Below are 14,508 nucleotides of genomic sequence, written 5' to 3'. Positions count from 1 at the left end.
CTGACTGTGAACTGAAGCCTCCAAAACCATGAACAAAAATAAATCTTTCCCTTTCTAAGTCTTTTTTGCTTTTTCCAATATTTTTCACAGTGAGAAAAAACTACTAACAGTGATGGTCATGATTGCAACTGCATTATGTTTATTGTAAGTCATGTTCTTTGTGTGTGTGTGTGTGTGTGTGTGTGTGTGTGTGTGTGCATAGAAATTGAATCTAAAAACATTCTACCACTGAACTATATCCCCAGACCTTTTAATTTGTTTTAATTTTTTTATTTTTTAAATATACTTCTATTGGTGCTTTGTAATTGTACATCATAATGAACTTCAGGATGACAGAAACATACATGCACACAGCACTTGGTTGTTTTGAATGTGTCTTACTAAGTTACTGCATGTTGACCTTGAATATGTGATTCTCCTTTTTCAGGAGTGTGCCTGGCAGAAGCCAAATTCTTATGATGTTATAGAAAGTAAAATGCTTACGCTTTTGTTGCTATTATCATAGTTAATATAAATAAACAAATAAGTACATATTAAGCAAGTGTTGTTTCATTCTTTACTGATATTGGTTACTATTTCCTATTCATCAACTCCTGGATTAAATTCTATATGCACTGCAACTCATTGAAAAATTGGATTATATGGCCACTCAAAAGTTTTCAGTTATTAATAATCATTTATAGTTTTTCAATTAGTATTTTCTAGATTTCAGAAACATCAAGCATAGATGAATGTTTTTGTTTATACAGTCTGCCCTCCATTTCTGTGGGTTCTGCATCTGGAGATTCAAGTAACCACAGGTCAAAAATATTTTTAAAAATTGCATCTAATCTGAACATGTATGGAATTTTTCTTCTATTTCCTGAAAAAAAACATAGTTTAGCCACTACTTAGGCTGAATTCACATTGTATTTGCCATGAAAACTAATATAGATATGACTTTAAGTACATAGGAGGATTTGCATGGAGTATATACAAACATTCTACCATTTTATGTAAGGGACTTGATCATCCATGGATTTTAGTATCTGTGGAAAGTTCTGGAATAAGTCTCCCACACATTCCAAGAAAAGGTTCTATTTGTTTTATAGTTTTGTGTAAAAATAACATTTCTCATCAGCCAACTATTTTTTCTTGAACCATAAATCTAAAAATTTATATTTTGAGGAATTTTTAAGCACCAAGTCTGTTATTTATCATAAGACCAACTTTAAAATGTTTTGATTAGAAGTAAAAGAAAAACAAATGCATTTGAAAGGATTCTCAAACATAGACCTTTACATATATGCATGTTAATATAGAGTATATAACCTTTTTATGGGAAAATAACATAATCATATAATCATAATAATAATTACAATGATAACTACCACATTTATAGCATTTTTTTTGAGTCAGGCATTCAATAACATAAATTTAACTATGAACTCTAATCAAAGACAGACCAGATAGGGTACCACATGTTGTCCTTTCAGTCTCCAAAACTATGAGCTAAATAAGCCTCTTTACTTCATAAAATACCTAATATCGTGCTTTTGTCACTGTAACACAAAAATGGACTAAGATAATTATAATCCTGAATATTTTATTATGTAGAATATCCTGAAGTTAAATCTGTAGATTTCCTTATGAAAAGGAATCTTTTTCTCTTTATTGAGAGAGGAATCATACTGAAATGAAAAGCCGACTTTAAAGTCAGACGGATATTGGTTTCGAACTCTGGATATGGCTCTCATCATTTCCAACATTGAAAGTATTATTTAACTTTCTCAATATCTCTACACTCATTTCAAAATGTGGATAAATATTATTTACAAGATGGTTGCAACAATTACATTAGCCTATGTAAATCAATTGAGATATAGGATCTGGGATCTTTTCTCAGTAGTTTATTTTGCAGAAATATTGCAGCACTCTAAAATCAGTGGGAATAGATGGGATATTCAAATAAATTATGTTTTGTCAATATCATAAATAACTGGAATTTTTTTTCATTCTTATTGTTCTTTTATTTTTTTTATAACTGCAAATATATTTTATTTTTATTTTTTTTATAACAATTTTTTATTGAACATAAATAGTATACATTTACACTATATTTGGTGCCCTCTCCCCCCCCACCCCCATTTTCCCTTCCCCCCTCCCACCAATGGTTGTCCAGGTTAACCATGTCTTATTCATAATTTTACACATGTTCAAGTGTAGACCCTTATTAATCAAGACCGGCCTTCCTCCTCTCCTATCTTACCATCCAAACTTAGCTAGTGTTTCCCCTTCAATATCTGGAGTCCCTCTGGTATTCTTTGTGTTTCCTAGTTTGGGCATATTAGAGGAAACATATGTATCTTCTTCTTCTGTGCTTGGCTGATCTCACTTAACATAATGTTCTCCAGGGCTTTCCATCTTCTTGCAAATGATATAATTTTGTTCTTCTTTATGGCTGAATAGAATTCCATTGTGTGTATTTCCCATAGTTTTGCTATCCATTCATCTGTTGATGGTGATCTGGGTTGGTTCCATATTTTGGCTATTACAAATTGTGCTGCTATGAACATAGGTATGCATATGTTGCTGTAGTTCTCTGAATTCAACTCCTTTGGAAAGATACCCAGGAGTGGTATAGCTGGATCATATGGTGGATCTATTCCCACCTTTCTTAGGAATCTCCACACAGATCTCCATAGTGGTTGAACTAGTTTGCATTCCCACCAACAGTGTAAAAGAGTTCCTCTTTCCCCACATCCTCGCCAGCATTTGTTGTTATTTGATTTCTTTATGCTTGCTACTCTGACTGGGGTTAGATGGAATCTCAGTGTAGTTTTGATTTGCATCTCCCTGATGGCCAGTGATGAAGAACATCTTTTCATGTATCTATTAGCCCTTTGTATCTCTTCTTTTGTGAAGTGTCTATTTAGTTCATTTGCCCATTTCAATAACTGGAATTTTTGAAAAATATATTATACAAAATTTTATGTGAGGCTGGAATGTAGCTCAGTGGCAAAGCACTTGCTTTGCTAATATAACACATTGGGTTCCATTCCCAATGCCATAAGGACAAAAAAAAAGGCCAAAATATCTTTCATTTGGGTCAAAATTTTTAATATATTTTATTTACCCTAAAATGCATGACATAATAAAAAATAATTTATCCTGTGAACTAAAAAAGAACAAAATGTTTAAGTATCCAGAGATACAAAGATTAAAAATGACTTGTAAGAAAGCTATCCACAACATATAAAAAGGCAAAAAATTAATGTGATTAAGTAGTGAAGAGCTCTTTCAATTCAAGAAGAAAAAATAACTTCTCAAATTAAAATAGATGAATTTTATTCAACAAATAATAAATTAATTTGTAAAAAATATAAATGATCAATCCACATATAAAAAGAGTTCAGTGTCAAACCAAAACATGTAAATTTAAAATACCTTCTTTTCCATTTTAAGGTCAGTGATTTAAAACCATGAAGATCCAATGCTGTATACAATGGAAGAAAATATTCCCATCATACAGTGTTTTTAACAAAGACTCAGTGTTTTTAATAAAAGATATATCAATATATAAAAAATTTGATGTAGCCTTATTCATTCAAAAATTCCACTTCCAAATTTTAGTCTTAGAAAATAAATGCATGGTGTACAACGTTTTATGATTATTGCAATGTTAATATAAAAATTTGAAAATAATTTATGCTAATATGATATTGAATCAATACTTTGAAATGCAGCTTTTAGCCGGGTGTGGTGGTGCACTCTTGTAATCCCCATGCTTGGGAGACAGGAGGATCTCACAGGTTGGAAGCAAGCCCCGCTGGCTTAAGAGACCCTGTTTCCAAATAAAAAAGTATAAAATAGGTCTGGGAGTGCAGCCCGGAGGTAGAAGGGTTTCCAGGAACCCCAGTACCACCACTAATAATAATAATAATAATAATAATAATAATAATAATAATAATAATAAATACAATTTTAAAAAAGATAAAAGGATAATACTCTGGAATGGGAGAGGTTCATACTATATTAAACAGAAGACACTGATGACAGAGCACTACTTGAGTATATATTGTCTGATCTTATTCAAATATGCCTATGTATGCCTATGTTTCCTTAGCTACATCTATGTATATGTTATATATATGAGTACAAAAATATCTTCTTTACATATATTTTTATTGTTATTTTTATTGTTTTTGTTTCCAACAATTGTAAAAATTAAGGATATTTACATTTTGAAAAATCAGCAATAAATTTAATTTTTCTCTTCCTTATATTGGTTTTAAATACAAATATATAAGTACAAATGTTTTTAAAATATGATATGTGTGAGTTCAAATATAAACAAGATTTTAAAGTTGGTTGTAGTATCTATACCATTTATATTTCAGCTTTAAAATAACTGTGCTTTGCTGGGCGTGGTGGCGTACACTTGTAATCCCCGTGCTTGGGAGACATAGACAGGAGAATTGCGCAGTCGCACTGGCTTAAGAGGCCCTGTTTCCAAATAAAAAGTATAAAATAGGGCTGGGAGTGTGGCCCGGAGGTAGAAGGGCTTCCAGGAACCCCAGTACCACCACCAAAAAAAAAAAAAAAGAAAGAAAGAAAAGAAAAAAAAAAAGAAAATAACTGTGCTTTTTAAGAGCTTTCAAAATACTTTATAAACTTATATTAAAATGTCTTCCATCTATCATTATTGTTTTAGAACTCTAACCTCATAAGCAAAGAAGTCAATATTTTTTAGCTTTTCATGTCATGGAATCTTTGAGGAATCAGCAATGTAAAAAAAAAAAAAAACCTAGGATATCTTTCAGACTAAATGAAAAAACGAATTTAATTTAATATGAACAGGTATATTGATTACATAATTAGATCTTTGGTTTCTTGATTTTATGTGAAAAGGAAGAATGTGTAAGAACATAAGTTCATATAAAGCAGAATCTTCATGTTGCCAAATATTTTATTTCTTTAGATAATGTGTTTAAGGATCAAAAATAGCTAAAACATGTGTGTTCAGCCTGATATGCCTTAAACCCTATCTGGAATAAGGTAGGATATAATAAATTATTTGTTTTACTTTTATAGTTTTATTGGTGGATTATTATTTTACAGTCTTCTTAATTCTCTAAAATAAAATGGTACCACATAGCACTTCTGATAGCACTTCTTAATACAACTCCTGGGTATCTACCCAAAAGAATAGAAACCATACTACCAAACTAATGCATGCTTATCTATGTTCATAGCTGCACAATTCACCATTGCCAAACTATGGAACCAGGCGAGATGTCCATCAACAGATGAATGGATTACAAAACTATGGGGTATGTACACAATGCAATTTCACTCAGCCATAAAGAAGAACAAAAGTTTGTCATTTACAGGAAAATGGATGGAAATGGAGAACATTATGCTAAGTGGGATTAGTCAGTCCTAAAACGTAAAAAATTGGGTGCTCTCTCTAATATGCAGAAGATAGGGATAAAAAGGGTTATAGGAGGAACTCTAGGAAGAAAAACCATAGATGAGCAAATAAGGCAACCTTACTGTAGAGAAAGGGGGAAGAGATAAATTCCTTAATATAAATGATGTACATTCATAAACATCAAAGTCAATCACTAAGCCAAACATGACAAGGAGGAAGGGGGAGGAAATGGGATGGAAATTGGGTGAGGGCTAAATGCATGATGTTTGCATGTGTGCCTTTACAATCTTGTACCCCATAAATAATATGATTACAATGCACCAATAAAAATTTTTTGAAAAGAGTTCATACTTTTAAAAAAATTTTCTCTATTTCTTATGCATACATATGAACTCAACCATTATTTGTTTATATCCTCTTGATTATTATGGTAGTGAGAGCAAAGAAGTAACATAATAGCTTGAGGGTAAACTTATAGGAAGAAATCTGCTTTTAAAATAACTGACTTCTCATGCCTATAAAAATCTATGCATTTACAAATAAGTAAATTGAGTTCTGGGGCTTAATAGCTGCTATTTACAACAAATATGATTATTATATGAATATTAGTGGCACTCAAAGGATGTAGATGTGGGTAGCACTTAGTAGAAAAATAGAAAAGAATTAAATATTAATCATTGGAGCATCAATGTATTAGATGGGAATGGCACAGTCATGTACTTACAGAAACATCATTTTTTTATTGTTATATCAGAAAATGATGAATATGTATCAAGACAGATGAAATAAGGGGATAATGGTGTTCCTAAATAAATAATGTATTAAATGAACTTTCTTCTGCAACACTATTTTCCCTCCACATTTTAGAAGAAAAAACATTCAGCAGGTTTTAGTGGCACACACTTGTAATCCCAGTACTTGGGAGGCTGAGACAAAAGGATCTCAGGTTCAAGGACAGCCTCAGCAAGTAGTGAGGCTCTCATTAACCTAAAAAGACCTTGTTTCAAAATAAAAATAAATTAGGTCTGAAGACATAGCTAAGAAGTAAAATGCCCTCGATTCAATTCACTGTACCAAAGTTAATTAATTAACTAAAATAAAATACACATTCACTTTTCCCAACATCCAAAAATGGCAAAACTACTTTATTCTATCTTCCAAGATCACTGAAACCAGACAGCAAACAATTTAATAATATAGATTTCTACAAAGTAGTGGGATCCAATGAATTACCTGGGATGCTTATTAAGCAATGAAATTACACCTACTGAATCTAAATCTCCACAGAGTGATTCCCAAAGTTAGGCAAGATTTGCAATATGTTATGAAACATTTTTTTCTGATTATTTTATCCCAAGTAGTAATTACAGCTAGCTTTCTTTATCAGGGCTGGGACCAGAGGGCAGCAATCTCTACCTATTACTACTTTCAAGTGTTTGTTTCAACATAGAATGGAAAAATATTCAGTTTGAATGCATTAAGTGTGTAGATAAGGTACTTACTACAGTTTTCAGCCTTCCTGTTATCCCGGATCACTATTCTTTGGTTGATAGTGCTGAAGAGCGTGGTCCAATTAATGGTATGATAATAGCACAGGTTGCTGTTGTCAGTAATATAGATGTTTCCTGCACTGATTTCCTTCAGAGACTGGAATTGTAGAGAGGTGATGCCTTGTTGCTTGAGGATGAGCAAGGAGAGGCCACTATGGAGTAGGAAGGGGAAAATGGAATAAGGACACACATTTTATGGCTACAAAATACACTCTTGAAGTAAAATAAGGATACCACCACTTACTCCAAGAAGAGCGTTATTGATCATAAGGAGAGATTAAATCAATAAATTTATGCTCAGAATTGCAGTTTTATCTTTATGTGCTACATATACTATCAGTTCTGATATTAATGATTTGTTTCCCAAAAGGAAAATGCCCACTTCTTAAAATTATGAATTTTAACAATATTCTTTAGTGCCTAGATATTTACTACTGAAATATCTGCTCACAAATCTTCCATTTCCTAATCTGAAATTTATGTTCCTCAACAACAAAATGTTTTAAGGCTAAATAAATATTCATAGAATGATTGCTTATCCAAAGTAAGACATTAATTCTAATATAATTATGTAATAGATTTAGACATGTTTTCAGAGGGTAGATATTACAAAACATAATTAGATATTAACTTAAACCTCAGAAACAAAAAAACTTTAAATTAAGAAAGATTTTATAAGTAAGGTTAGGAGATATTAAAATTAAAAGAAATGATTCCATTAAACTAAAATTTAAAAAAAATAATAAAAAGTCTTACATAGCTGGAGGAAACTCTATTCTTCCAACTCTAAATGTTGAAGACTAACTACTGTGTAAACCAGTTATCATTTCATAGTATTACTTTTATTTCAACATAAACCATAATTTTTGTTCTCTAAATGGATATATTAATTATTTTTTCTTTTTATTTTCATAGAGAATAGATATGCTCACATTCTCACATTTCTCTCAACTAATGAATGATTTTTTTTATTTTGGAGATAAAAACATCTCCTTTTCACTAACAATTTTAAATATCTCTTACTATTAATATTTAGAATTTTTTAAGTCAGTAAAAACACATGGGACTCAGTAATAAAGACTGAGATGCACGGGGCATTGTGGTGCACATCCATAATCCCAAACACTAGGGAGGTTGGGATAAAAGGATTAGAAGATTGAGGTCAGCCTGGACAACTTAAAAAGATTATATCTCAAAAAAATAAAAAATAAAAAAGCATTGGAATTTAGCTCAGTGTTATTCTAGCCCCAGTACTGAAAAAATTCTTTGGATTCTATCCCCAGTAACACACACACACACACACACACACACACACACACACACACACACACACCTAGCCAAGTGTGTTTACATACTACCTACATTCCCAATACTTGGCTGAGTCAGGACAATCACAGTCTGAGGCCAGCCTCAGCAGTTTAGCAAGACCCTTTGGACCCTGTTTCAAAATAAAAGGAGCTCAGGGTAGATAGAGTTCAGAGAAGGAAGTCCTCTGGGTTCTATCATCAGAAGCACAAAAAAGAAAGAAGATTTAACTCATTCTTTTGAATTTTTCCATTTATCATAACCACCTTGAGTCATGTATTACAATGTTAGCACAATGTCTTGACTGATGTATAATATTTTATTCCATGAACAGTACAAGTTGTTTGCATATACCATTTGAACACATCTCTCAATTATCCCCTTTTATTAAGCTCCTTTCACCGTTCCCCTTTACCTTTTTAAAATTTCATATATATATGAAGATATATATATATATATATATATATATATATATATATATATATCTGTTTTAAGTTTAGTAGTAAAAATTCAACATATTTTCTCTAAAACATTATTATAAAATAGTCACTGACATTATATATTTTTCAGATTCAAGAAAATTAAATAAAACTATTCTCATATAAATCAATTTATATTTATTTATGAATAAGAACTTGATGCAAATAAATCTGAGAAAAACCTAAAAAATTGAGTGCCTTACTAAAATGTCCTTTATTTTTATCATGTAAATTTAAAATCTTGATATTAAAATTCTCTAATGATGTCCTAAGCTCTATTTTTTCTGTCTATTTATTAACCATTGCTGTATGTAGTGTGGTGATAAATTCCTGAAGCACTAGTCCCGTGCTGCTTGGCTCAAATGACAGCATCAGAAATAAAGAGCCTTCTAGAACAACAGCATTTGCATCCCACCAGGCTACTTAACTCTGTCTTGTAATCATGATGACCAAAGATTAAAAGAAAAATTTTCAGTTTCAGAATTCCTTACCTGCAAAGCACTAATATTACACTCAATGATAGCAACAATTCTAATTATGTATCTATAGCCATCTAATATTGTCAAGGGTATTCTCAGTGAAAGTCACTATGAAATTAAAGATGGAAACCTCCTATTTCCAGAGTCTGTAAATTAGTAGGATTGATGATTTTGAGCTAATTTGCACAAGATGCTACTCTTAAAATCCAGTGATTTTCCACATAAAACAACTATACCTACCTGTAGAGTACTCTGCCACCAATGGTCACCAGGTTGGAAAACACACTGAAGTCAGTCATGTTTGGGGGCCATGATTGTATGTTCAAGAAACCTACAAGTGATAAGTTCAAATAAACCAGAACATTATGGTCTGAGTAATACTGTTGATTATTCTTAAAATATGGTGAAATTATATAGAGAATGAATGGCAGTGGTTATTTCTGGTTTTGAAGCATTCAATCATATATTTATAAAAAATTGCTATCAAAATTATGAACCCCAAGAACGCATCTTTCTCAGATGTATGAAATCATGAAACTATATAGGCTCAAAGATTTAAATGACCCAATTCGATTTATTGAATAAATGCAAATACTTTACTCTAAAGAGAAAAAAATATAGCTGCTATTTCTCTGAAATCTTTTATCCTTTTATCTGTATACTTAAGGCAGTGGTATCTACAGTGCATTCCAGGCCATTTGCGTATATATGTAAATGTTCTAATTAGATTTTAATTTTTTTGTGTGTGTGGTACTGGGGGTGGAACCCAGAGGCTTTCTACCCCCGGGCTATACTCCCAGACCCTTTTTTAAATATTTTATTTGGAAACAGGGTCTCACTAATTTGCTGAAAGCCTCACTAAGTAGCTGAGGCTGGCTTCGAACCTGTGCGATCCTCCTGCCTCAGCCTCCCAAGAGATTTTAAATTTTTTTATGGTAAATATATATTTGACTCATATCTCTGGGTCTCCTAATGCCTACTATATCAGTATTAGGTGCTCAGTAAATATGTGCTACATGAATGCTGCATGCTGTGAATGTTCAATAATACTTCCTAAAAGAAAGTCATACAAAAATATGGTTTAAAGATCATAGATCAGCCAGGCGTGGTGGCACATGCATGTAATCCCCGTGCTTGGGAGGCGGAGACAGGAAGAGCCCATAGGTTCAAGGCCAGCCTCACTGGTTTAAGAGTCCCTGTTTCCAAATTAAAATATAAAATAGGTTTTGGAGTGTATCCCGAAGGTAGAAGGGTTTCCAGGAACCCAAGTACCACCACCAAAAAAAAAAAAAAAAAAAAAAAATCATAGATCATTTCACACTTGTAATAACAAAAACAAAAAATTAATGGTAGTTTATTTTTATAATTCCTCAGCCTTTCAAAATATGCACAAAAGCTAAGAAGAAAGACACGTGTGGTTAAAAAGAACAAGGGTTTTAACAAACTAGAATTTGCTTTGAAAACAAGTTTCTGACGCCAATATTCTATAATGCTTCTAAGAAAACATTAGGTTCACATAGTTTATAGCACAATGATTGCACTTTGAAATGTACCTGTTATTTCTCTGACTGTCCGAAAGACATTCAGTTTCTCTGGGTCTATAGCTTCAATTGCATTGTAAGGATCCCTAGAAAGACAAGAAGAGATACAGCTAAATTAAAACTCTAACAAAGGAATGTAAATAGGAGAACCTGACAGTCACTTCATTCACCTTGAATTTTAATTTGCATTCGGAAGGTTAGCAATGTGTTGTTTAAATTATTCTCTGTGGAAAGGGATTAGAAGATTCTCGTTGCTGTTGTTTGGTGGTACTGGGGTTCCTGGAAGCCCTTCTACCTCCGGGTTACACTCCCAGACCTATTTTATATTTTTGAAACAGGGTCTCTTATGCCAGCACGGCTGGCTTCGAGCCTGCGCGATCCTCCTGTCTCCGCCTCCCAAGCGCGGGGATTACAAGCATGGGCCACCACACCCGGCTGGTTTTTAATACACTTTTATTGGTGCACTATAGTCTCACATCATGATGTAGTTCACGGTGATGTGACAGATACACACACAGCACTTGGTAAGCTTTCCCCTGGTTCCCTCCCCACGCCCCCTTCCCCATACTTGATATTGATATTGGCATTTGTAATTTCACATATGTACATAAAGTCTGTGGAAGTGACTCTTTCACTAACTCCCCCCCACCACCACCACAATCTTCTCTTACATCCCCTCCATGTCTTTATCAGAATTTCTCCTCCATTATTTAAAATCATTCTTTTGCCCTGATTACTCTCTAGCTTCTTTATATGAGAGAGAACATATGACCCTTCACTTTCTGTGACTGGCTAATCTCACTTAATATAATGTTCTTCAGGTCCATCCATTTTCTTGCAAATAGCATAATTTGGGTTTTCTTTATTGCTGAGTAGAATTTCATTGTGTGCATATCCCATAATTTTGTAATCCATTCATCTGTGGATGGAAACCTAGGTTAATTCCATAATTTGGCTGTTGTGAATTGTGTTGCTATCAACATGCGTATGCATGTCTCACTATAATATTCTGACTTCAACCTCTTTGGAAAGATACCCAGGATTGGAATAGCTGGATCATATGGTGGATTCATTTGCAATTTTTGTGAGGAATCTTCTCACTGATTTCCATAGCAGCTGCATTAATGACAATATCACTAGTAGTGTATAAAAGCTTCTAATCACCCACATTCTCACCAGCATTTATTGTTGTTTGACTTCTTGATGATTGCCATTCTAACTGGGATTAGACAGAATCTCAGTCAAGTTTTGATTAGAAACTTCTTGACTGCTAATGATGTTGAAGGTTTTTCTGTATATTCATTGGCCATTTAGATTTCTTCTTTATGATGTGTCTAATTAATTCAATTGCCCATTTCTTGTTTGGATTACTTGGTTTTCCAGTGTGAGGTCTTTTAAGTTCCTTATATGTTCTATATATTTGTTTTCTATCAGAAGAGTCACTGGCAAAGATCTTCCTTTCTCCAAGTTCTCGGTTATGACACTTGATGGTTTCCTTTAATGAGCAGATATGTTCTAATTTAATGCTATCCCGTTTATTAATTCTTATTTTAATTTCCTGAGCTTTGGGGTATTATTGAGGAAGTTTCTTCCAGTGCCTATATATTGGAGTGTTGTTCCCATGGCCACCACTAGTAATTTCAGAGTCTCTGGTCTAATCTCCAAGTCTTTGATTCATCTTGAGTTGATTCTTACGCAGGTTGAGAGGTAGAAATTTAATTCGATTTTTATACAAATAGATAACCATTTTTCCCCGTACCATTTGTTGAAAAAGGCTCTTTTCTCCAATGAGTTTTTAGCTCCATTGTCAAAAATAAATTGTGTCTAAGTGTGTGCATTTGTTTTAAAATAATTTTTGATTGATACAGAATATGAACTATTTTAACAATACTAAGAACAAGCACAATGAGAGCAAGTCTATAAATGGGCCATTTTGTTTTTATTTTAAAAGTTTAGTATTAATCAGAAATAATATATTCTGAAAATCAATTATATCACAGTGAGAACAATTGGCTTTTGGTCTCCTCAAAGCAATTTCAATTGCTAATTGCATTGGTACTTCACAAGAAGATCAGAAGTAAATACAGGCAAAAACCTTTCTTTTCTTCTTTCGTTCTAATATAGTTCATTTATACTAAATTTTATATCCCAATAAATACTTGCTTTAATCCAAATTAATTATGTTAACATTTGAAAACATGTGCAACTAATTTCATAATACTCAAAAGCCATAAATTTTGAAGACTTTTAGAGAATGTCTTAATGCATAAATGTATTATTATAATAAATATAATTAAAATATAAATTTTTTCTTTTCAAGAAATGGATGTGTTACCTTTAAAAATTTCAATTTAATGGATTTTTTATGTTTTCATCTTAAGGAAGTATTTTTGGGCAAAACATTGACCAGGTAAAATAATTGCATACTTTAATATTCAGGCTAACACAAAATGATATATCAAAAGTTTCTATAATTGAAGCAATACTTTATATAACTTAAGTAATATATAGTTTAACTTAATTAAATTAAAAGATTTTCCTGAGAAAATATAATTCATATTAATATATACTCTTATATAAATATTAAATTATTTTCTTTGGCTACTTTTCCAAAGACTAAACCTTCTATAAACAATGAACTTGGACTGGTAAAAGTATGTATCTACCTGTTGCAATCAAATATGTATATTAGTCCTATTAACATTTACTTTTTACCATATGGAATTTATTTTTGGTATGGAGAGTAAAATTACAATACAGTGATTCATTGGATGTGGTCTTGTCATTCTTTGTAATTTAGTTTAGTTTAGTTTTGTTTTATTGTGGTGCTAGAGATTGAATCAGGTGAATTCTACCTCTGAGCTACACTGCCAGCCTATTTTATTTAATTAATTAATTTATTTATTTTTCCACGAGTCTGGGGATGGAATCGGAAGCATCTGACCTCCGAGCTATACCCCCTGCCCTAGTTTTTTTATTCTTTAATTTGAAACTGTGTCTCACTAAGTTGCGGATGGCCTCACTAAGTATCTGAGGCTGACCGTGAACTGCGATCCTCCTGTCTCAGCCTCCCAAATGCTGGGATTACAAGCGTGCACCACCACACCCGGCTCTATTTTTATTTTGAAACAGGGTCTCAGAAAGTTGCTGAGGCTGAACTTGGATCTGCAATTTTTCTGCTTCAGCCTCCTAAGGACTGAGGTTACAGGTATGAGTTGCCATACTGGGATGGATGTAATCTTAATAGGACTATCAATAAAAGTGTTCAACAATCTCCTGATAAACAGACAGGTATATGGCTTATCTTCTGGAAATCTGACTCTGAATCTATTGGCATTTATGCACTAGAATCTTGATAAAATTACTAGATTCAGACCCCTTCACCTCTGCAACCACCTGGTATTGGCTTTCTGAACTTGGTTCTTCGCATGTTCTTATATATTGTGGACTGTTTGATAACTTTGAAAAAATCTATGCTTTATATTAAATCACAGTTTCAAACCAAGGAGTGTTATCAATAAAATTATTTTTAGTTTAGCATGGAATCTGGAGAGAGTACAAACACTGGTTATTATGGACACAAGAAAAACCCCTACAAATGATTTCCCAAGAATTCACGTGTAAACTATTGATCAGAATTTTCTGTCACATGAGTATTTATAAAAATTTTAAAATCTAAATTAAGTGTTCTAGCAAACTTGTTGTATTTATCAGAAAATATATTTCAAATTAAAAATTATA

At 32.5% G+C, this 14,508-nt stretch overlaps 1 protein-coding gene across 2 annotated transcripts in view; it reads right to left on the bottom strand.

Moving 5' to 3' along the window:
• The window catches only part of ERBB4 (erb-b2 receptor tyrosine kinase 4), a gene marked incomplete at both ends in the record, with an annotated part of 1,174,461 nt that overhangs the window by 296,152 nt on the left and 863,801 nt on the right, over window positions 1-14,508 (bottom strand). For both annotated transcript variants that reach the window (XM_080689981.1, XM_080689982.1), the window contains 3 exons: window positions 6,916-7,115; window positions 9,467-9,557; window positions 10,780-10,853. In XM_080689981.1, the coding sequence (XP_080546107.1) occupies window positions 6,916-7,115; window positions 9,467-9,557; window positions 10,780-10,853 (365 nt within the window). The remainder of the gene's footprint in view (window positions 1-6,915; window positions 7,116-9,466; window positions 9,558-10,779; window positions 10,854-14,508) is intronic.

Source organism: Muscardinus avellanarius, assembly GCF_963383645.1.
Source record: "Muscardinus avellanarius genome assembly, chromosome: 2".
In the NCBI taxonomy this organism is placed as follows: domain Eukaryota; kingdom Metazoa; phylum Chordata; class Mammalia; order Rodentia; family Gliridae; genus Muscardinus; species Muscardinus avellanarius.
Note: the sequence above shows the minus strand (reverse complement) of the source record. Positions and strands in the feature narration are given on the sequence as shown.